The 23,411-nt window shown below is 37.5% G+C and overlaps 1 protein-coding gene across 1 annotated transcript; it reads right to left on the bottom strand.

Annotated features, from left to right (window-relative positions):
* Positions 1-238: 238 nt before the first annotated feature.
* Positions 239-12,728, bottom strand: dkk2 (dickkopf WNT signaling pathway inhibitor 2). Its single transcript, XM_057331931.1, has 4 exons — positions 12,269-12,728; positions 2,943-3,093; positions 2,731-2,856; positions 239-2,168 (listed from the first exon to the last, which is right to left on the bottom strand). Exons 1-4 carry the CDS (start codon positions 12,452-12,454, stop codon positions 1,918-1,920), a joined length of 714 nt encoding a protein of 237 aa, XP_057187914.1. The 5' UTR covers positions 12,455-12,728; the 3' UTR covers positions 239-1,917.
* Positions 12,729-23,411: the final 10,683 nt, after the last annotated feature.

Raw genomic sequence — 23,411 nt, 5'->3', positions numbered from 1 at the left:
AAGACTTTTATTTATGTTTTAGTGGGTTAGGAACAATAACCATGTGTGTTTTGGCGGGTCGTGACCACATACTGAACTAACGTTTGGTATCAGAGTTTAAAAACCAACAGTTGAAAAAACTTTTGATGACCAAAATCAGATTATGGCATTTGTGCTCCTGGCATGAAGAGAAATATAATTTTTATACAATCTTAGCACTAAGCTTTTCAAATGAAATAAAATGGTATAAATGAACGTTTCAGCCACAAATGGCTCAGTTTCACGAGCTGCCAACAGTTTCATTTATATTTCTATTCAGAACCGAAATGATAAGCGCAGCCAAATCGTTGTAATACAAAATACATTCTTTAATCTGTGTAAATCACTGTAAATACACAATCGAGACAGAATCAGAACAGCGAGTTACAACATGGAAACAAAGTCACGAGTAACCCAAGGAAACAGACATTTAAACAAATACACAACATCAGCTCTGGATGAGTTGAGAAAAGTGTTCTGTAAATAATTTAATGGCAATAGTCCTGCACGGGGATTTTTTTCATACATTTTCAACGTAAAAACAGAAGTTGATGATCTGACAAAAGAAACACGTTTAATGTCTTTAGGGTTCCTCCAATATATACATGATATACAACTGCATTTTAAATACAATCTGAAATATTTGCATGTTATTTACAATATAAGAGCTTATAAGTATTTTTATTCTTTTTCACTTTAGCTGAAAGGTGGTGTGGATCACAGAGAAAATAATATAATATAATTTTAAAGAACAAAAGCACGGCCTCTGATTCATGATGGCCTGATTCGCAAAACATTCACAACTCGTATTGTAAACAACTTCCCTTGATAATAAGAATCAACTTGGTATTTACTATAGAATAAATCTACTATATTGAGTAAATCTGAACAAATGATCATATTTCTCAGGAGCGTGAAGTAATAGTATAGAACTTAAAAACCTTCTTCCGTCGCTACACAGTCTTATACAAGCATACTCAAAGTGCACTTTAAGAAGGGCCTGGCATTAAGAAAAAGATTGTGAAAAAATGAAAACTGCTCATCCACATCATCATTTGTTCACCTTCATGCCATTCCAAACCTGTATGACCTTTTTCTTCTGCAGAACACAAAAGAAGATATTTTGAAGAAAGTCGGTAACCAGAAACCTTAACCCCCTATTGACTTCCTTTGTATGGAAACAAGTCATTTCTCAAAATATCTTCTCTTGTGTTTTTAAAGAAGAAAGAGTCATATACAGGTTTTCAATGACGTAAAGGTGAATAAATGATTGCATTTTTTGGTTATACTTTATTTTACAGTGCCCGTGTTACAGTGTAATTATACATTTAAGTACTGAGTAATAATAATTAACTATATGTACTTACTATAGGGTTAGGATGAGGGTGTGGTTTAGGGGTAGTTCACTGTAATTATGCATAATGTATAGTAAATACTATAGTAAAAACATGTAACGTGTAACAAGGGCACCGTAAAATATTTTTGGAGAACTACACCTTATCCCCTTGGTGGATGACCAAGCTAATGACCAAAATCTAAAAACATGTGGGACCACAATTAACAACCACATCCGAAGTGAATCGCAACTCATTCTTAGTCTATGTCGAGTGCACAGATCGATTGAAACAGAGTCAGAGCTTGTACCGAAGGCATCAGTGATAAATATGGCTTGTAGATCATAAAACCTCGCTACAGTGAAACATGTGCAGCAAATCATTTCATCCAAGTGAGCGTTAGTTTGTACCCTTCCCAATCCGACCCCGTCCTGGCACGTGTCCATCTGCGTATCAGTTTTTATCACAGCCGAGTCAGTCCTGGGAAAAGGGAGCCGCCGCCCGCTCCCTCCCCAGCGGGACGCGGGGGCCCCAAGGTGCAGTTTGTTAGCAGGGGCCTCCCGTCTCAGATCATCTGGCAGACGTGCAGCCTGGATCGAGAGAAGGAAGTGGCGTCCTTCCACACCTTGCAGGCCAGGCCCTTGGCGCAGTCGCAGCGCTGGAAGATCTCAAGGCCGTGCGAGCCCTTCTTGCGTTGCTTCGTGCACACCTCGCCCTGACGCAGCACCGGCTTGCAGATTTTCGTCCAGAAGTGACGGGCGCAGCAGTGGCCTTCGGAGCAGTCGGAGGATCGCAGACAAGGATCGCCCTCGTGACCTAGGGATTAAAGGGGAAGTGTTAATACTTATAATCATTGCAGAGGTGGTATCCAAAGCTTTATCACAGAGAAAAAATGAATGCCACTGTATTTTAAGCCATGAATAACCACATCCAGTAAATCCAACAAATCAACTCATCACAAACATGGTTGTTAAATGTCTATGAACGAGAATGTCTTTTTGAGCCAAAACCAAGTAAACTAGACAACCGTGTACTAGACAACCAGCGTTCATTTTGTTTTCAGGAAATAACAAGCGTTTACTTTTGGACATTCATGGACAGCAATGATTAAAAAGATTGTCTGATTCTTTCAGGTTGAATTCGATTTTATTTTGTGTTAATCCATTTACAATGGTCGCCTTAGCTAGTTCACAAAACAAGAACAGTGGTTGGTTACTCGACATGTCAATCAAAACCTTGATTGGACTGTGTTCCTCAAATCTAGCATCTGGCAAAGCGAGACCAGCCGCTCTCCAGCATAACCTCTAAATAAACCTTGTCAACGTTTGGCTTTTTCTTTAGTTCTGCTTTACAGACTGTGATGTTGGCAGACCCTCACCTTTAAGCGAGATCTTGGCCTTTCCATTCCTCCTCCAGCTTTTGTCTTTGACAGAAAGCTTGTTATGCTCCTCCAAGTGCGATTTATGAGAGGACAGAACGCTCTCCGAAACGGGGATACAGATATCTGAAGAAAAATGGCTGAAGTTAGCATGAGAACTTTCGATGGAAAATCAATCTTTTGTTAAGCCAGGTGACTTCTTAGGTACGTACAGTTACTGCAGCGGTTGCCAGGGCAACACATGCTATCTCTGTGACAACGCTTCTTCCTCCTGCGACAGGTGAGGCACCGAGATGGGCCGTGTTGAGGGCTGTGGCAATAACTTCCCACCATGCATTCCTGATCACTGCTGCACGGGTATCCCTGAGAACAGAAAAAGAAAACAAATCAAGTCCTGCCCACTTCCATCAAAACCGCAATTCACATTGGCACAATACTTGGGTAAGATACCAATACAATAACGTACTATTAATTGTATTAGTAAGTGAGAATTTGTAAGAATAATAAGCATTACAACAGACAGTATGACCCACACAGAGACGTGCGAAACATTCAAACATTCATCCAGTTTTCAAAGATCATGTCATTAATAGATTTGCAACTTCATACAATAATAATCGTAAAAACAACAGACATGTCTGTAAAGTCTGTACTAGACGTACACTTATTGTATTATTAAACAAAAAAGGCTATTTAAACTTTAAAGAAATGGCTTACGGTATGTTTTTTGTTACAATAAAGAGAAATTTATGTGACAATTACAAACTCTGAATCCAGTTACATGCAAAAGAACCAATTTACAAGCAATTAAAGGCGGGGTGTCCGATTTCTGTTGATGTTCAAATCACCAAAACAGACACACCCCTACCCCCATCTTTCTCTTTCGTCAGCGCTCAGCTCGACTAATGTCCATCCTGTGCACTGTGCACTGCTGATTGGCTACAAGGTTGTTTTGGTACTCGGCTTGACTTTGTCTAAACAAGCGCTATTCGGAAATCGGACACCCCGCCTTTAAAAGTGCTCCAAGTAACTTTTTTCACAGACAGATAAAAACGCGGCACTGTCTGCAAGATGCCGTGAAGCCTGCAAGTTTCTCCATCTATGGGAAGGGAGTGTTCGAAAATAGCTAACAAATGTTCTAACATACCAGTTTTGCCAGTTTTTTCTGGTAATTAATTGTCAACTATAACTATAACTAACTATAACTATTTAACTAATAAACACACTTTGAAAGGGGGACGATTTGAAAAAAATAAAAACATGTTTCTGAATTAGTCCCAAAATTGAAATTAAAAATAACAATTCCTATTTTTTATTGAAATATTGCAGCATTTATTGTAAATAGCTTACCAATGTGGGTCCTTCTCTTTTTAAAATTCATGTGCCCTCATAATCTTCAGTTAAAATCTGAAAATGCACTTCCGTCCTGTAGTGACTATCCATCTTAAATGACGCAAGTTAGATGGCATGGGCGGGGTATCTGTTAACACTCCTCCCCTTCGACTTTCAGTCCGCTCCCATTTCCATTTCAAAATGCAACGGCTGTTTTCATACATCCAATCAAATCGACAAGCCATGCCCACATTTTTTCTCATTCGAAATTCCGTTTCACTCGGAAATGCGTCAGTAGACACGATCGTAACTTCCGGTTCACGGGGACTTTAATATTAAAACTATTAAGGGATCTTTAAAACTTTGACAGTGCCTATTGTAACGGTCACTTGTATGGACTAAACCAGAGAGCGAACAAGCAAGAGACGAGACAGCTCTGCCAACTTCTATCTTTAATTTTCCTTTTTTTTTACCAATGTGGGATGTCTTATGTTTGTCGCTCGCTCTGCATGTATGCTGATGAGGATGATGATGAGCAGCTTTATTAAACCCGAGGAAAGTACAACATCATTTGCTTCTCGTTCATTATTTTCCCCAGTAACGTTTTTTTCTCTACATTAACGTAAACATTCCAACTATGCGTTACACTATGAAGTGGGGACCTGTCACATTTTTATCATTACGAGTGGCCCTAGAATGACAGCTGATGTAAAAAAATCTCATCTTGGTCAATTACTTTTCAAAATGAATATGGATGAACACATGCTGAAATGACAAGCGAAACAGTGTCTTCATACGGTTTTGCATGCCAGAGACCGAACTGACGGACCTTCATCGTCATGAATCTAGTCTTAATGTCTAGTCCATCAAACTCTTTCAATTGTTAAGACGATATTTCATGTGTTGATTCAAAGAAATTACATTTGAAAAAACTATTTTGTTCGACAGGTAGTGTTAAAAATGCAAACTTAAAAAAAAAAAAAACTCTAATTCTGTGTTGTCCCATGTAAGTCTTCAATTTTACAAGTAACCTGATAAAGTCAGGTAAACAAATTTTTGCAATAATTTTTATGTTGTCATATGTAGTCAAGACTGCAAGTTATGATATAAAATCGTAATTTGACCCAATGAAAACAGACATCTCATAAAAATAAACCAGGCTTTTTAATCTGTTAGCTATAATAGAATAATTTCATTTTACAGACAAATTGTCTAATACTGTCCCGGGCATTTTTTTATTAGCATAACTTTAAAGTATAACCAGGTTAGACCTCTGGCTTGCATCTAGTCGCCAAGATCCTTTAGAAGTGATTTAAGTGCACTCTTTGATTTACTTCTCTTCATTTTGAGCTTAATTATCCTTGATGTACCGTAAGGTAATACCGTGCCTCTTAACACGCTATATCAACTACAATCTGCACTTAATGAAGATTTACTTAGGGAAACATCTTACATCATTATAACAAACCTCAGTACAGCGTCAAACGGGAAACACGTGTCCCTACAAAAGAAGAGTATCTCTCAATATCTAATAACATTTGAAGAAAAGATTCTGAAATGCGCTTTGTAGATCGACGGAGCTCAGAGCGATATTCCTTTCTTGCATGTAACAGAGTTTGTTACATTGAAAACACATGATGAAATCGGGCCAAACCACCAATAATACACTCACAAGAGAAATCAGGAAGAAATGAAGCCCATAAAAGTTTTAAATACTAAAAAGTCACTGACCCTAAAATTCACTGTTCGCTCGCAGCATCATTAGAGGGTTACCGAGTGCATTAAATTTGCGGATGAATGTAGCATGTAAGACAGACAGTTTGGCCAAGACGTGAACGCTGCAGTGCCCCTAAAGTGACCTTTGCTAAATCCTGAAACTAATTTAACTGAATACTTAAAAGTTATTGTTCCCCGTGTTTTTGAAGGGTTTTTTTTACATTTTTGCCATGCGCACAAAAAAAGTGTCATTTTTTGCATAATTTATTAATGTGTCGTTTAAACTATGCCCAAAACTTTTGGCCAGGACACCAACATTTGCAATCAAAACACATAGATTTTAAATTATAAACGCAAACATTTCTCACTAAATCTCTCCAAGAACAAATTTTCTCAGCTTTACAGACCACTTTGCAAGATGTACACACTGGTCCAAAGGCACTTCCGGTTTCTGTTTTTATATATTTATTATTAGTATTTTTTTTCAAGCTTGCATAAATTATTAAATCTTAAAATTGCTTTTTATTTTTATTGGTCATAAATATTCTGTTGGTTGTATTTTGTTCAAACGTTTGTTTGTTTTGGACCAGCGTTGAACTGGCATTGTTTACATCACCCTAAGAGGTCTATATGCTATAATCTAACTGTATATTAAATATTTTTGTCAATTGTGTCTCCTGTTATCTTAATAACGTCTCCTGACCTTTAAAGGAGTAATTTTAAGCAATAAAAAAGAAATGATCTTCACGTGTATAGCATAGCTTTCTCCACCCCATTTCAGCACATAATCTGACAAAGTCATCACGCCAGGATTTTTATGACCCGGTCGACGCTTGGATACGACTCATGGATCCTCGTCTCTGATTTCACACTATGGTTTCATTGCTCACGTGTGAGATAAGCGACACAGAGATAAGCTCAGAGACAGACAGTCACGAGGGAAGCCCTCGTGCCGGCTCTCTTCTGCAACAAAAGCTGGACTTTGAAATCTCCGTATCTCTATATTCCCTCATCCTTTCCATAAAAACGTTTGGGATTTATATCAGGTAATACCCAAACTACGGCAAGTCTTATCTTGTTAGTAACAGATCAGCGTGTAATACTTCAGCTACATGGTTCAGTGAAAGACTTCTAAATTGTCTTACAAAGAACAACACTTTATTATCTGGTTTGTGAGTTAAGTGCCAAAACAATAGACAATACATCAGTGTTTCTAATGTAATACCAATCCAATCCAATTTTTCGCACGTTTAAAATAATAGTTTGAGTAAAGTTACATTTAAAAATGGACAAATTTTAGAACTTCTTTGAATTTTGTACGACCTATGCTTTAAGAATGGCTTCATTTGGAAGTAATACAAATCAGAATTGCTTTATTTCACATGAACTTTATTTTACGATTTATTTTAGTGCTGATGAAAATGTCCAGATTTTTAATAAGCATTTTCAATCCCATTTATAGAAGATTTATGCATATATATAAAAACGTAGATAAAAGAAAAAAAATCAAAATCATTGGTAAACTATTGCCCGGTTTCACAAACAAGGCTCAAGCTAGTCCCAGACTAAAATGCAAGTTTGAGCGGTTTTAACTGAAAATAACTTGCAATGACAGATCCTAAAATATGTCAGTGCTATTATTTTGTCAAGATTCACACTAGCATAGTTTATACGAAGGCATTTTTATAAAAGCTACTTAATTATCCTAATTTAACTAAGGTCTAGTCCTGGCTTAGGCTAAACCTTGTCCGTGAAACTGGGCCTATATTACAACTATAAGCCTTCATTTGATCTTAGTCTTGGTTTATATGCAAAACATACTCATTATCTGAAAGGGTTTTTGCACATTAAACCCATGTCTTACACATATGGTCCTCATGGTCCCTGGGGTCCGGCTTAACTTGACCTCGCAAAAGCAAAGCTGACATCGGACACCATGAATGGTGTTAGTGAATTGAGAAGGTTTGCAAGAGTAAAATAAACTATGTCACAGAACAAACAAACCTTATCCACCCTCAAAGGCCACAGCCCTACGGGTATCAGATCACACAGGAAATCTCTTCCGTTTCAAGTTTATCTCACCAACACTCATGATCTGTCCGTAACAAACCCATTTGGGGTATATTCTTATTAACAGAATAAATGTAGTAATCACAAATAAAGATGACTTTTTAGTATACCTGGAAAGATTCTACTTACGATATAGTTTGGGGAAATTGTGGGAAAAATGGGGAAAATTGGGCATTTATATTTCTTTGCTTTTCACTTTGTTGCAATGCAACAAAATGACATAAAAAAGCTAATAAAACAAATCAGCATCCTCTTCATAATGCCACAAAGAATGATGGGAAAACTGGTAAACTACCTCATAAACTGAGTATATAGAATTTTCTGTTGATATTGTCAACAACAACAAAAAATACAAAATAAATTGCAGTTAACCTTCACATGTATACCAATTATTATCAATAACTTTCACCAATCTTTAAATGAAGCGTAAAGTCAGAGACCAGCCTTGCTAATTTCCCACTGGTAATTCCGACATTGTGGTGGGTCCATATCGTAAATATGACGAGTTGAAGACAGCAGCATTGGCTACTGCTGATTAGAAACGCAACAATGGAGAGGCTCAGAGATGACGTATTTTTGTAGACTAACCCGGAAGTAAGTGCCACGCTGGTTCCCTCGACCAAAAGCATATGCATTTTTCCCATAGACTTTTGGAAGATCGCAAAAAATAAGATCCTTAGATTAACAAAGGTTTATGACGTTTACACGTTTTGTCTATCAAGATAATCTTTACAAATTAACACAACATTTGTTACTTTTGAAGCCTAAATACAATCGGCAGAAGTAAAAAGCTAACACGATGCTATAAACAGACTACACTTAAGGTCGCTCGATATCAACGTCACCACCACTAAGCCTCCAACAACTCTTTCAAACTTTATTAAAAATGTGTTCCCTGGTAAGTAATTACTCCGTGAATTAATCCGCATTTACGTTTCAAGAGATTTGTGCCCATGTTGCATGATTTGTGAGCTTTATATGCGCGATGACGTCTAAATAGTCACTTTTAGCAACCGCTGTTTTTAAGACACAATAAGGCTTTAAAAAAATCACAAGCGGGTTATAATTGGTGTGTTTTATGTCATAGAATAAAACGTGAAAATATTTACAGGTTTGGTTTACCACAGACTTTATTTCGGGCGACTTACCAAAACCCATTCAAAAAAAACCCACAGACATTTGAGCGATGGCACCAGAAGTCCTAAAAGGTTAACTCGCTTCGGGGTTTTGCATACAAAATTACGTCATCTCTGCGGCTCCCTATTGCTAATCAAACGGTTAACCATCACAGCCCAGGAATTCTGGGAACGCTATAGAGATGCGACATTACACCCTGTTGGTGTTTAATGTGGTAAGAAATCCCATTATGTCTCCCAGACTTTCATTTTCCTCATATAAAGGAAGTAACGATAATTAGGCCGATGAGCCGCCACACCTTCATCTGTTTTATTTCACACTCTCAGCTTGTTAGCATCACTAAACAGTCACTTAACCTCGGAGGGGCGACTCACCTCGCCGGTTTACAATCCAGACAAAACAAATCTCCCGGCCCGGTCCTACTCGTTAACAGAACCTCCGAGTCTAATTAAATAAGAAGACCAAAGCTGCAACTCTGATGTAAAACAGCTCTCGTGTTAAGGCGGATTATTAGACTCTTCCCCTCCGCTGGTGTGGCGAACGCTCCCCGCCAATGGCCATATCCTCCTTTTGAGTTACGCGCAAAATGGAAAGCCCTCGAACAATGGGGTGTATGCACACGGGACGATGACGTACTTCGCTTAAATCTCAGCCAGCTAGGTTACTTCCGCTCTCATTAAGGGTAGGGTTTTTTTTTTACAAAGTGATAACGATGTGTTTTTAGTAAGAAAACGTTCAAATTTCGGCAACCCGACAGCACTACAGGTGAACATTGTTAAGTGCCTATGTGATCATGCCTCTGGTAAGTGCAAAAGTTCACTTTTTTCTTCCATATTTGTTTTCTGTAACTTGAAACGGATAGCCTGAAGTGCTTCTCCTTTTTGGTTGTCGACGTACGCCGAAGTGTTTGAATAATTAGACTCAAGTTGTTGATTGTAATCCTATGTGCATCCTGAAGCCAAACGCCATTGTTCCCTATGGCGCCGGATGAAACAGCCTGGTTGAGATTTTAGCGGAAGTACGTCACCGACCCGTATGCATATACCCCATTATTCAGCTCATCTGAAGTGAGTGACTTCGCTTTGTTGCAAACGTTTATGTGACTCGCGGACCCGTAAATAAAAACAGAACAAGCGGAAAGCCGACATCTGACACGAGTTTCATTGTCAAGAATCTCAGACGCGTTTAAATGAAGTTAAAACTACTACTAATAAAACGCTTTAGCTTTAGTAGAGCAAAAGACACCAAACGTATTTGATCTCTGAGACGGATGTAGGAATCTGGGTGGCCATTTCTTTTGCCTGCCCAATTTGCAGCGCTTGGTAGCGCGCCAACATGGGAGATTTATAAGAAGCTTGTGTTATAATCTTCACCATATTCCTGAGAATTAAAGAGTTGGGGGTCTTGAGAGGAAACATTTAGGGTGCAGCGGTGACCGATAAAAATGAAAAGCATTTTTCAGTAACTTATATGGGAAAGCCATTGCGAGAACGTCACATCATATATTTGTATTATACTTTAGGACAACTGAAGTAAATTGTATTTTTTTTTACCTCGTTTGCCAAATTGCAGGTTATTTCATAGGAGTGGGAATCTTTGAGCACTTTTATGATCCGATCCAATTCCAGAACGATTCTTGATTTATTAAATCAAATTTTCTGATATGTTTTAACACAGTTACTTCAGAGTTTCTATACTTTTTGTCTTGTATAGCTGAAGTCTCTGGCAGGACTGTCATCTTAGAAAGGAAAATAGTTTATTCTATTTTTTTTACCAATAACAATATATTTACGTCTTTCTGGTGTTTTAACAGTTAATCAGGATACGTATTCACAGTCATTCTGGCATTAATTTGAACACAAGAACACTGTAAACCATGTACATGAAAAGATGTGAACTTGTGGTGATCTTGGGTGTGACTCTTGGCTCAAAGATAAGAACAGAGCAATCCGCTCTATCTTGACAAATAGCCATATGTAAAACTCCATTTACAGCCAAATCTTTTCTGAGTTTTGATAAATAAGACACTATCATATCTTCAACGTTAACTTTTATTAAAAATATAAAAACAATTCCAATGTTAACTCCCCAAGTAAAGTTAGGATCTGTCCACGATTTAGTACTTATCTGCAACATCTGCAGCCCCCAAAATGAGACGACGCTCGCTCTGCTAGCAATCTGCATTTGGATAAGCAGCTAAATGTAGCATGACATTTAACTAATATTGGATTGTAGTGGTTTCCGCATGTATGGCTGCGGTCTGAACATCCAGGCTCGCATTTACGAACATGGCAATGTTGGGAGCAATTGTTTAAATGAGGGTCTGGCGGGGAACTTGGAGGTCTTCCCACTCCGGAGAGGAAGTGAAATGGAAAAATGTTCTCACATTACCTCTTTTTTTCGAATTGGATGTTGTAATAAATTACGTCTGGTCTTAATTAAGCCAACGTCTGTATTTTTATGGACGCGCTGAGAGATATAACCAAGACCAAAACCCAATAACACAAAACATAACGATATTGTGATATACACCTCATGTTGAGGGGTTATGCATGAATCTTTAGCATCTTTTTGGTAATCCAGGATTAACCTGACTAAAAACTACGCAGAGTCCTGCAACTCTCAAAAGGACATTGATCACTTTACAGATGTGCAATAATCTATTTAATTTCCCAAAACTACATTAACCCTTGTCATCTTCTGAAATGACCGAACTGTATGAGCCCTGAGGAATTGATCAAATAAGCTGCAGAAAATACTAAGATTCAACCCATGACTGAAGGTCTGCATTTGACATGTGATCATGATCTACGCTGCAAATCCATCAAAGTGTCAGACCAAACCATTCAATTAGGTTTTAATGGGAAAACACACCAAAGAAAACCTCTGTTCTCTAGACAAGTGCTGAAAGTACTTCAAATGTGATTTATCACGTTTCATTGAGTGTCATTAAATAAACATTTGGATACAACCAATAAACGTTTTTTTTGTGGTTATTTCCACTAAACATAACCCTTAAAAAGAACTTTTGGTGTAACCTAACAAGCTGATTCTGTCAGTTTGAAAATCAGTTTCGAAAGATGTTACCACATGAAGCACATTGCCATCAAATCATTTATATTTTAAAGTCTTCAAAAGCTTATTTTGATAGTACAATACTTCAAGTAGTATTATTAATGTTGTGATGAATTTTCCAAAGGAATTGGAACGGCTTTTGAATAATATAGTACTGTAAATGACCGACATGAGAATATATAACAAAACAAGCACATATAGTCTTTACCTGTGCGCGCATGTTGTCTTTCCTCGGGATCGCGCTGTATGACGCGCTGGTGCGGTTCGCGGTGGCAGTCAGCGGCTCCAGTGATTTGATGGCGTTGCCCTGCGCCTCGGTCCCGTCTCCCATCCGCATCGCTGCGATCACCAGCGTCAACATCCAACCGCACCGACTCCGCGTAACGCTCAGCATCCTTTCCGAGGCTGACTTTAAACGTGAATGTGCTGACTACTTTGCGCTTTGACAACCACGCTTTATAAAGTTTAAATTCCTCTCTAAAGTGTCCATCAAACTGTCTGATACCTGAGGGGGGAAAACGTGATGTGCACTTGACCAAAAAGAACCAAGGTAGAGAAAGCTGAGGCGTCAGGATGCTGTACTCAAAAACCAGTGGGAATGCACGCAGAGAGAGATGAGATGAGCACGATTTAAATCCAGCCCGTGTGTGTCTGTGTTTGTGAAGCAGCCTGGCGTTTCATCATGTGGGATGCGGTCTTTTTATAGGACTTGTTTCCTCCGCCCCCATTCTGTATTGACAAAAGATGAAACTGATCTGCGGTGCGCCCCTGTTCACACACTACTAGACACCAGGAAACCATCCCAGTGGACTTACTTTGAGTTTAGATCTGGATGTCCAAATACGTAAAGTTGAACCTGTTCAAATAAAGAGATTCGTTTATTATTGTAAGTATTTTATTGAATCTGGCATGGGCTACACTTTTGCGTAAATCTTAAGGGGATTGCTTGTACAGTCATGGCCAAAAGTGATGTCCAACTTTGGAAAACTGACATATTTGCGTTTTATTCAAATATATTTATAAAAATGTATTCATGTCGCCAGTTGTACTTTGAGTGTAAACTAAATTTCAGTTTTGAGAAGAATTCACAGATTTTTAAGGATTGGCCAAAAAATTACGCATGAGCAAGATTAACTGAGAGCCAGAAGAATGAATACGAAATATTCAGATGATCACAAATATTAATAAAAGATAAAAAAAATGTGGTCAATACAACCTGAATTCTCTGAAATTCCTGCAGTTTTGCAAAAAAAAGTCTAAATATTTTTTTGTCTGTTTTGTACCAAACATATCATATTTTGATGGTTTAATTTACCCTGAGGGGGGCATCAAAAGCAAAGCCGTACAAATATTTCCCTGGACACTTTTGCGCACTTCTTTGGGCATATACGTATTTCAATAGAGCAAAATCATTACATGATTAATACAAATCAAATCATATGCATATAATTTAGAGACTGAACTAAAATAAACAAACAATAATAATGATAAACTACAAATAAAGTAGTTTGTTAGAAAGAACTGGAGAGTGACCAAAGTTTCTCGACATGAGAAACAAGTTATTAAAAATCTTTAAAGAGGCAAAACATATTTATTTGAGCAAACATTCACATTTTATCTTACACAACATGCAATGACACAAATTCACGTGAATGTCAATCACTTACGCATCATGAATCTTGGAGGCAGAAATAACTGGGTAGATGAGCCACAATAATAAATCAAATATGCCCGGGAATATGAAACTTCGTGGGCAGTATTACGGTAATGTTATGCTGTGTAACGCATCTGCTTTATGATGATGAAATCATAGGAATTGAGTTTCTGGCAGCTTCAGGCTGAGTTCAGGAAAATATGGGGCATAAAAGTGCCGAACAGGTTCGAGGGAAAATAAGAAGTGGAAAATTAAATAAAGGCTGCGAGGAGGCCAGCGAAGAACTCTGGGTGGTGTTCTGAAACACTGAGCGTTGATGGCTTTGATGTGATGCTTTTGTGCACACGGGCCACATTAGTCCAAAGGCTTTATGGACTCAAGCCATCTCGAAGGCAATAAGCGGGTACAAATTTACAGCAGACATCAGCTGTTGTTGTTTTTCTTCGATTTCATTTCAATTTGGTGGTTCAGAAGTTCCGAAGTTGTTTCATACACAGAACGGGTGTCAACTTGAGTGTTGTAAAATCTTATATCAACGCAGCAGCACATCTGAGTCACATCTGGATCGTCTCCAGCACAAATTATGCCCGCGAGAGGTGTATTAGAGAAACATTACTCTACCTATCTGTCAGTGAAGTGTGTCTTATCTTATTATCTCAGTTACATCATATGCCAACATCTACTATGTTCTTTGCGTCAAATCAGCGGCCACATGCGGTCGTGTTATTCCACGTTACGCTTAACATAAACACACAGTAGGTCAACATTTGCATGTGTTTGGATATTTGCACGTTCAAAAACAGTATGGGACTGCCTTTAGTAATTCACAATGTCATTTTCTGTATGTCAGTATTTAAGTGTTCTTGTATATTTGCACACTTGAGGTGAGAACTCAAGTAGGCCTATACCTTGAATGCAATGTAACTTAAAGTTGTTGCTTTAGCACTAAACCACACACCACCCCAAATGTGACTGTTTTATTTCTAACATATTCCAGGTGCTGGTTCACTGTGATAATAGTCTTCACAAACACCTCAATTTCAGCTCCAACACATTGAGATTGCTTGACGTAGCTTGCTTACGTAAATGGACAACGATGTTGCTAACTATATGTCTGCGTAGTTTCAGTCATAAATGTTTAAAACAGGTGCCTATACAATCACAACACTGCAGGCCCACATCAGATCATAATTATGAGACCACAAACAAGAATTTGCCATCGCATTTATCCACTTCAACATCATTTGTACGTCTGCAGCTCTGCGGCTGAGTTATGCCTTGGGTTTCTTCCAAACTATGATGTTTGCCTAATCTATTTTTGACGAATAATGAAAACCAGGTGTGCGGATTTAACATGTTTTATTTCCGTTTTATCAATCATCCATAAAGTTCTGATAGGAGTCACGGCCAGATAGCTAGATTTGCAAAGGAAACTATTTAACGTTTGCCAATGGTGAAAGTACATGGAAAACTAAAACCATGATTTACATCCCGTAAACAGACGATTAAGTGACTAAATAAGAAAAACGCATTATTTACAATTCAACCAAGTTTTTCTTATTTACAGGATTTTGTATTAATTTCTAACCTCATTTATTTATCCATTTATTTATTTTGAGTTGACAGAAATGTATCAGATTAAAACAACAAATTAAAACCAACCCGAGCCCACATACCAAGAGAAATGTTTTTTCTCTTTATATTTTTGTTGGTTTATTTATTTTATTTGTTTCAACATTTACAGTTGCGTAAGAGTGGTGCACGTTCTGAATAAAGTAATGTTGTTGTGTCTTTGCATAAGAAACAGCACACACATTTCAATTTTTTCTCTTTATTTCATTTGTTAACATTGCAATTTTTCCCACAATTAAGATTTGTATAAATTTGTTTTATATCTTTTGACATTTACAACTGTTGCTAAAGTATGGTGCAATCCTAACAAAACAGCACACACATTCTCTGCTCAGATGTAGTTCAGAGAGCTTGTTCCTCAGGATCCCTGAATTCCAAGAAGTTTTGGTGATGTCATTTGGAATGGAATGACGGGTCAGGATGAAATGCCGAGCTGTCCCATCTGATAAGCGGTCCTCCAGCGTCTTGGTGTTGGCCGGAAGATGGATTACACTCTTTCCCTTGGAGTCAATCGGCGGTCGACGCATGAATGCGGCTTCTTGACTTTAACTTAATGACTCAGATTTGTTAATTGATAACAGCGACGGCTCTTTAGTGAAGCGTTAACCACATGAAGGGAAGTTTCTGGTAAATCAAAGGCTTAAATGCGTAGTTCCTGACTCAGTCCTATAGGCAGCCTGATCTGGGCAAATGCAACCATCCCTCAGGCTCTGTACATCTAATGAAACTTAAGTCACCTATAAGAGCAGATATTGAGAAATATTCTATGAGTTATCCCAGAAGAACTTGAATCCATAAAAATGGGATTTCCCCCAGTATTTCCTCCATATTTTTTTCAGGAGATCTTCAAAAGATGAGACATCCATATCTGGTCCATTCTTATTGGTAGCTGAATGCATGATGAAATTACAAACAAATAACCGTGCAAGGGGCGAGACATGTGTAGAACAACACGTGTCCTCATTCTGTTCCATGTGGGCCTGGTTATCACATGTTGTTTCAATACCTCATTTTGACATTTGCCATCACATTTTTGCCTTGTCGGTACCAATTCTGTTTTCCATCTTTGTTGGTCTTGTCCCTCTTGATGGGACCCAGTATCAGTATGTAAACATTCCAGAACAGCAGTCTTACGGCCCACATGTCTTATTTTAGGGAGAGAATTGCCTTATTCTGTTAAATCAACGGGCTTGTGATTTTGTCACCGGGTTCCTCTACATTCTTCACATGAAGCTGGCCGCAGATCAGTATCTAAGGTGCTCCTTTGTACTTGTCTTACAAGCATTTCCAGTGACATCATTTTTTTGCGATCACTCACTGTCAGAGCTCGCTGGATTAAATAACTGCAACACAATGGTTCATTGTCCTGGCGCATGAGCAACAGGCAGGGAGCGGGCATATTAACGGTGTTCATTTAGGCCAAATCTATTGTTCCCAACTGGCATAATAAGACGATGTAAAGCGCTTCTGAATGATTGACTGAAGTTGATTTAAAGGAACAGTTCACCCAAAATTGAAAATCCTCTGATTCTGTTGATTCATCCTCATGGCATCCCAGATGTATATGACTTCCTTTTTTCAGTTGAACACAAACGCTACTGGTTCTTGCATGTCTAGTGAGTAAATCTCACAAGTTTTGCGTATTGCAATAAAACATGCGATAACCAATAAGATCCGAAGGTATTATATATTCGGATCTGCTAGTTTACATTTTTGTTTTGCTAAATTAGCCTAAAATATTACTTGTTCTCTTTTTCCAAATGTTTAGGAGCGTTTATCAATTTACCGGAGTCATTTGGATTACCCAAATCAGTGGTTCTCAAACTTTTTCGTTGTAAGGGTGAATCGCTTTGTTGAAAAGACTTATGAACTTAAACTTGTAATTAAACCAAAAACGTATTTAATTATACAGTGCTGGAATATCAATTATTTTGGTTGGTGGTCTTATTTTGCTGATGTTTGAGTGAACAAAATGTATCATAAATTTCTATATTTAATAAAATACCACTAAAAGCTGCCCCCGGATCCATCTTGGGGCACCTAATAGGGTATATGCACACGGAGCTATGACGTATGGCCGCTAAAATCTCAGCCAGCTACATCCGGCGCACGTAGGTCACTTCAAGATGCACAACGTGAGTCAAATTATCCAAACACTACGTCATACATAAACAACCAAAAAGGAGAAGCGCTTCATGCTATCCGTTTCAAGCAAAGTAAAAAAAAAAAGCAAAGTAAACTTTTGCACTTACTCAAGGCATGATGGCATATAGCAATGTTCCGCCGTAGTGTTGTGGGTTCGCTGAAATTTGAACGTTTTCTTACTAAAAACATCGTTATCACTTGATGAAAAATTATCTCAGCGCAATGAGAGCGGAAGTGGCTTAGCTGGCTGAGATTTTAGCGGAAGTATGTCATCGCCCCGTATGGATTTGAGAACCACTGACTTAAATGGTGGATGGGCTTTTTGGAGCTGTTGTTTACAATAGAAGAAAATAACATGATGGCAAAACTTTAATATAAAATGGTTTTAATCGAACAAGAAGTCAAATACTTCTGGGGTGTCATTAAATTTAGCAATCAATTACTGTATTACTTAAAAAAAAAAAAACAATTATGTTAAATCTCATTTGCACTAGACATAAATATTATCCCAATGCAACTCACAGCACATTTTGAAGATTTTGATTTTGCCCCCATTGACTCCCATAGTAGGAAAAAATACAATAGTGGTCAAAAGTGCCCAAGAACTGTTTGCCGTCCTACATTCTTCAAAATGTCTTTTGTGTTCAACAGAACAAAAAAAAACGATAAAGTAATTTTATAAGCATTCTTCCAAATATCTTTCTCTGTGTTCATCAGAACAAAGATATTTATACAGAATAGGAACAACTCGGAGGTGAGTAAATGATGACAGAATTTTCATTTTTGGGCGAAGTATCCCTTTAAAGTAAACGTTTTTACATTACTTCAACTCATCAAGATAAGTTTGTACAATTTTAACTTATTTTTGTAAGTTACAGCAACTCACCATAGGCCAAAATTTAAAGCTGAAATGAATTGCAAGGCTAATTTAATTAAATTTAAGACAGAAAAAGTGCACTTAAATTTGCTTTAAGGAGCTACTACACAGCATCATCAGCTATAAATAATAAGCAGCAAAATGATCTCAAGTGTATTGCTGCCAATGTAGGCTGATTTGAATAAAAGTTGAGGTAATATTATGGTTTGGATTCTTATGTGTGCTGGCTACTTTCTTGGCTGTGATTTTGCCTTGGGTGACAATTTCTTCCTATTCAGAGCTCAAAGAGAAGCAGACGCTTGGATGAGTTTTCAGATGTGCTGACACACTGTTGAGGTGACAATTGATTCCAGAAGATCCTCCTGGTTTAAGGAAGAGTTGTAGGCAACATTTTAAATGAACAGTTCCATATTTTGCAACACCGCATCTTAAATAAGCAATTGGTCGAGAGCGACTCCACGGACAAGTAACGAATGTTTGCAGCGAGCGGAATGGTTTGGGTTTACATGAGTGCAGAGATACTCCTAGGGATGTTACAATGTCTTGTCAACATCCATCAATCTTATTCTTGGACTTTAAATTCCCAGTTCTGGGCAGAAAGAGTGATGAGCAAGCGTTCAATAGCAAAAACATTCAAACCACCATTTAATAAACACTGGAACATACTGTAAATACACAGTGTCTAATGAAGTTTGGCTTCGGTCTATGTGAATCTCCAAATTTGATTCTTGAGTCGGATTCCAACATGAAATTAAAAGCAAATGTGGTATCTAGTAATATAGCACTTTAGCATTACCAATGGATTAAAGGAGTAGTTGAGGCAAAAACAAAAATTCTGTCATCATTTACTCACCCTCATGCCGTTCAAAATCTGTGTGACTTTCTTTCTTCAGCACAACACCGAAGAAGATATTTTGAAGAATGTTGGTAACAAACAACATCGGTCCCCATTGACTTTCATTGTTTTGACACAAAACCCACACAGACATTTCTCGAAATATCTTCATAGACGGGTTTAAAGCAACACAAGAGTAAATAAATGACCAAAGGAAGTGTCTCTTTAAGATCTTTTAAACATTTAAACACACAATATTGACTGCAAAGTTTTTCATATTTCAATTGTGCCAACATATGAATTTCTATAATACAATTTTACTTCTGGGGTGTCATTAAATTTAGCAATCTTCATTTTTCAGCAAACTACTGTATTCCTTAAAAAAAAACAATACAATTATGTTAAATCTCATTTTCACTAGACATAAATATTTTCCCAAAGCAACTCACAACACATTTTGAAGATTTTGCCCCCCATTGACTACCATAGTAGGAAAAATACAATGGTGGTCAAAAGTGCCCAAGAACTGTTTGCTGTCCTACATTTGCTGTCAAAATGACTTCTTTTGTGCTCAACAGAACAAAACAAAAAATGATAAAGTAATTTTATAAGCATTCTTCCAAATATCTTTCTCTGTGTTCATCAGAACAAAGATATTTATACAGAATAGGATCGAATTTTCAATTTTTAAATCTAATAAATAAATAAATAGTTTATTTAAAAAAAACATTAATTAGAATAAAATTAATCAAATTTATTTCGCATACCATACATAATGTAATTTCCATGTGGGAAAAGTATAGAAAGACAGAGAGAGAGAGAGAGAGAGAGAGAGAGAGAGAGAGAGAGAGAGAGAGAGAAAGGGAACACTAGTAAAAATTCTCTCCCTAAAACAGCTGTGCCTTTGTATGTTTATTAACTCGATATGGTCCTAGCTGTTCACTTGCACTCGGAAAGTCACTTTGCCTTTTCTCACTCAATAGGCGAGTTAAAAAAGGTTTTAAAAGAAAAGCACACTCACAAGATCAAATGTAATTTGTCTGAATAGAGAGGAAACAAATCTTTATGTGAAGTTCAAAGGGCCTCACAGAACTCTATAATACCATAAGCTAAGGTATTCTCTTTACCAGTCACTTCCTCAAGGCATTAACAGACAATATACAATGGCAAGATTCCAGGCTTCCTTTCTGTTATGGGTTTTACACGTGTAAAATGATATTTCGTAGTTCACCAATCGCACATTACTCAATAGGTCAATTATACCATCTAATGGCACATACTGTTGATTTGATTATAGATTTGTCTGCAGTGTATATACAGTACAATACTGTAAATTAATGAATGATATGTTGAACATTTTGCTTTGGAGTGACGAAGCATTTCAGTTTTTTTCTGCCAGTCCAAGAGTTTGAAATGTATTAAAATTGTTCTGGAACTGTACCGGGAAAAATAGCAAGCCGCCAGTCACCCTTACTCAACTGACATTAAAACAAAATAAAAGTTTTAAAGAAGAAAAACAAACTACACGGAGGATGGAAATCTGTTAAATTCAAGCTTGGCAAATGGAAGCCATATGCATAGCGAATGGCCGCTGTCATTGTGAGGAGCATTAGCGAGCCGTTCGTCGTGTATATACACTTTTAATGTGTTCCATCTGTCCCTCCACAGCGCCTGATTTTCACACTGATAAATGATTAGGTGTAAATGAGCAGAGACGGACTCTAAAACACCACAAATACACACGAGGGGTTGCCGTAGGCAATACGGAGTGTTTCTCACATAAAAATATGCTTCTGGTCTAAAACACCATTTTATGGCTCTGTCTTGCCTCACCAATAACATGACGGTTTGATGCGCTTGCCTTGGAATTGTGATGCAGAACTGCATTTGTTAACACATGCATTGCAGTAAGAAAATATACACTTGAAATGTTTACAATATTGTAACGAGGAAGGCGGGACGAGAGCCGTGAGGGAACGGTGCGAGGCCGGTGACGCGAGTGATAATGAGTGGACGAATAAACCGTCCATCTGGGATGCAATGAAGCCGAGTCAATTATGAGAGAACTTTCGTTTTCGGGTGAACTATTCCTTTATTGTGTTTTTATTTTATTTTTAGCACAATACTTAATGTGAAATTGATGCTGTTCTTAGTGATTCAGAATACAGCAGTTGCACATAAAATAATATGACCAGAAAAAATGAAAAGCATATACATAATCACATTGACTTCAGTTGTCTATGCTATTGAGGACAGGACTGAAAAAATCTTTCTCAGAATGTAGCCAAGAGAAATGCAAATGTAAACACGGACACAAGAGTGATACCCACAGCTAAATACATCTGTCTTCTTAAATTAAATCTGTCCAATATAAAGTGAGTTTGAAAACCACATTATAGGAATAAACCGAGAGGCAGCAACAATGCCACTGTGAAATCCATTGTGACTGATTTATTGTGATCTGTGTTTTGTTGGAATTTCTGGACAATAGAAATGGAAACATGCGATACTACTGACAACTCACTGAACTTAAAAAAAGACATACTGTATTTAACTATAATGTAAAAGATCAGGAGTAGAGCAGAAGGCCTTCATCTCATCTCTAGAGAACTTCTGGATTACCTGAACTTCAGGGTGGCCTGCCGTCTACCAATGTCATAATAAAAGTAAATTACTTAGTCCCTCAAAAAAAGAGAAGGAAAAAGCTGAAATAATAATACAGTATTGTTTTTTCTTGAAATATTTAGGGAGAAATGGCGATCACATATGTCAAAACCGACACACAAATAAATAAATAAATTCAGGTAAAAATTAAAATTTAAAAATAATTTAAGTTAGTTAAAAAGAATTGAAAAAATCATCAAAAACTGTCCAACAAATGTTTTAAAAGCAAGCAATTTATTTAGTAACTGAATTAAAACTTACACTTAAACTGATTATAAATTTAATTTAATTATTATTAATATAAAAAATGAAAAATAAAGTATATACAGTGCACATACATAGGAAATATATATAGAAATATATATATATATAATAGTATGAAAATGGTGAGGGAAAATGTGATTGTTTATTAGAATTAAAACTGATTAAGTTATATATTTTTAGGGGCTTTTTCATGCTTTTAATGGTATATGAAAGTGGAGAGTTGACAGGAAAGTGGAGGGCAGAGACAGGGGAGCTGGACCGGCAAAAGACAGCAGAGACAGGAATCGAACCCAGGTCACCATGAGCGCACTGGCACTATATGTCCTAATAATTATTTTTAATATGAATTAAAATAAAACATATATACAGTATAATAATGGTGAGTGAAAATGTGATTGTTTATTAGAACATTTTTATTATTAATTATAATGAAACCATTTTTTTTTAAAGTTGGCGATTTTTCAAAGCTATGCAAGTGGATGTGGATTTACAATGCCATTCAAAAGGTCACAGACAGTATGTTCAGTATAGAGACAAAATAAATTGTGTACAAAAGACTCCATTGTTTGTTGCTTACAATAGTAGGGTTGTGGTGGGGGGGAGACAAATGTGCGGTTTACAGAGTTTAATGAATCGCCCTTGTTTTCTTCCCCGATTGCTCCTGTTTTCCGGAATCTATAAATGAACAATTCCCTCTCATTCACCTCTCAGGTTTAATGCACGTGTTTATTTTTGTTTCGGGACTTGAAGATGAAAGATCGGAGAGGGGAGGGGTCCCTGCTTCAATTTCAACTGACTCATTTATGCATCCGTCTTCATTCACAAAACTTCAAGAGTGTTGCACAATACCAGCCGTGCGTATTGTTGATGAGAACCATAAAGGAGGCATTTAATTGGCCTATTTATCCTCTGTTTAAGTCCTTCACTGTGCCCGGTCTATTTGGCGATTGTGTTCGCGCGCACACACACTCGGCTTCTCGCGTTCCACTGACTGTCTCCTGTGGAAACTACAGGGCCAAATAATTACAGCTGCTCATGATCAAAGCTAGAACAATGTCCAAGACAAATACAATCGCGGCATCGAATAGCTCCAGAGTAGATGATATATGGGAAATCGAGATTGCCAACCAGGTGCTCAGCCAGCAAGAACTGGCTGAAACACAAGCGCTATGCGTTACTAGTAAAACACGTGGCAAGGGGCCAAGCAGATGTAAGTACACGCTTCTGTTTCCTTTATCAGTTATTAATTATGTGAACGGGCCACTTCGTAAGGCCGCAGT

This window comes from Triplophysa rosa, linkage group LG4, assembly GCF_024868665.1.
Source record: "Triplophysa rosa linkage group LG4, Trosa_1v2, whole genome shotgun sequence".
Taxonomy (NCBI): domain Eukaryota; kingdom Metazoa; phylum Chordata; class Actinopteri; order Cypriniformes; family Nemacheilidae; genus Triplophysa; species Triplophysa rosa.
The sequence above is the reverse complement of the archived record's forward strand: the minus strand, read 5'-3'. Positions and strand labels throughout refer to the sequence as shown.

What these genes read in the sequence shown, in the direction of transcription:
- dkk2 (XM_057331931.1), bottom strand. Translation starts at nt 12,454, where the DNA reads ATGCTGAGCGTTACGCGGAGTCGGTGCGGTTGGATGTTGACGCTGGTG. An exon ending in AAGACAACATGCGCGCACAG is followed by an intron (nt 3,094 to 12,268) that starts GTAAAGACTATA and finishes TTCTGTTCTCAG; the next exon opens with GGATACCCGTGCAGCAGTGA. An exon ending in TGGCAACCGCTGCAGTAACT is followed by an intron (nt 2,857 to 2,942) that starts GTACGTACCTAA and finishes ATTTTTCTTCAG; the next exon opens with ATATCTGTATCCCCGTTTCG.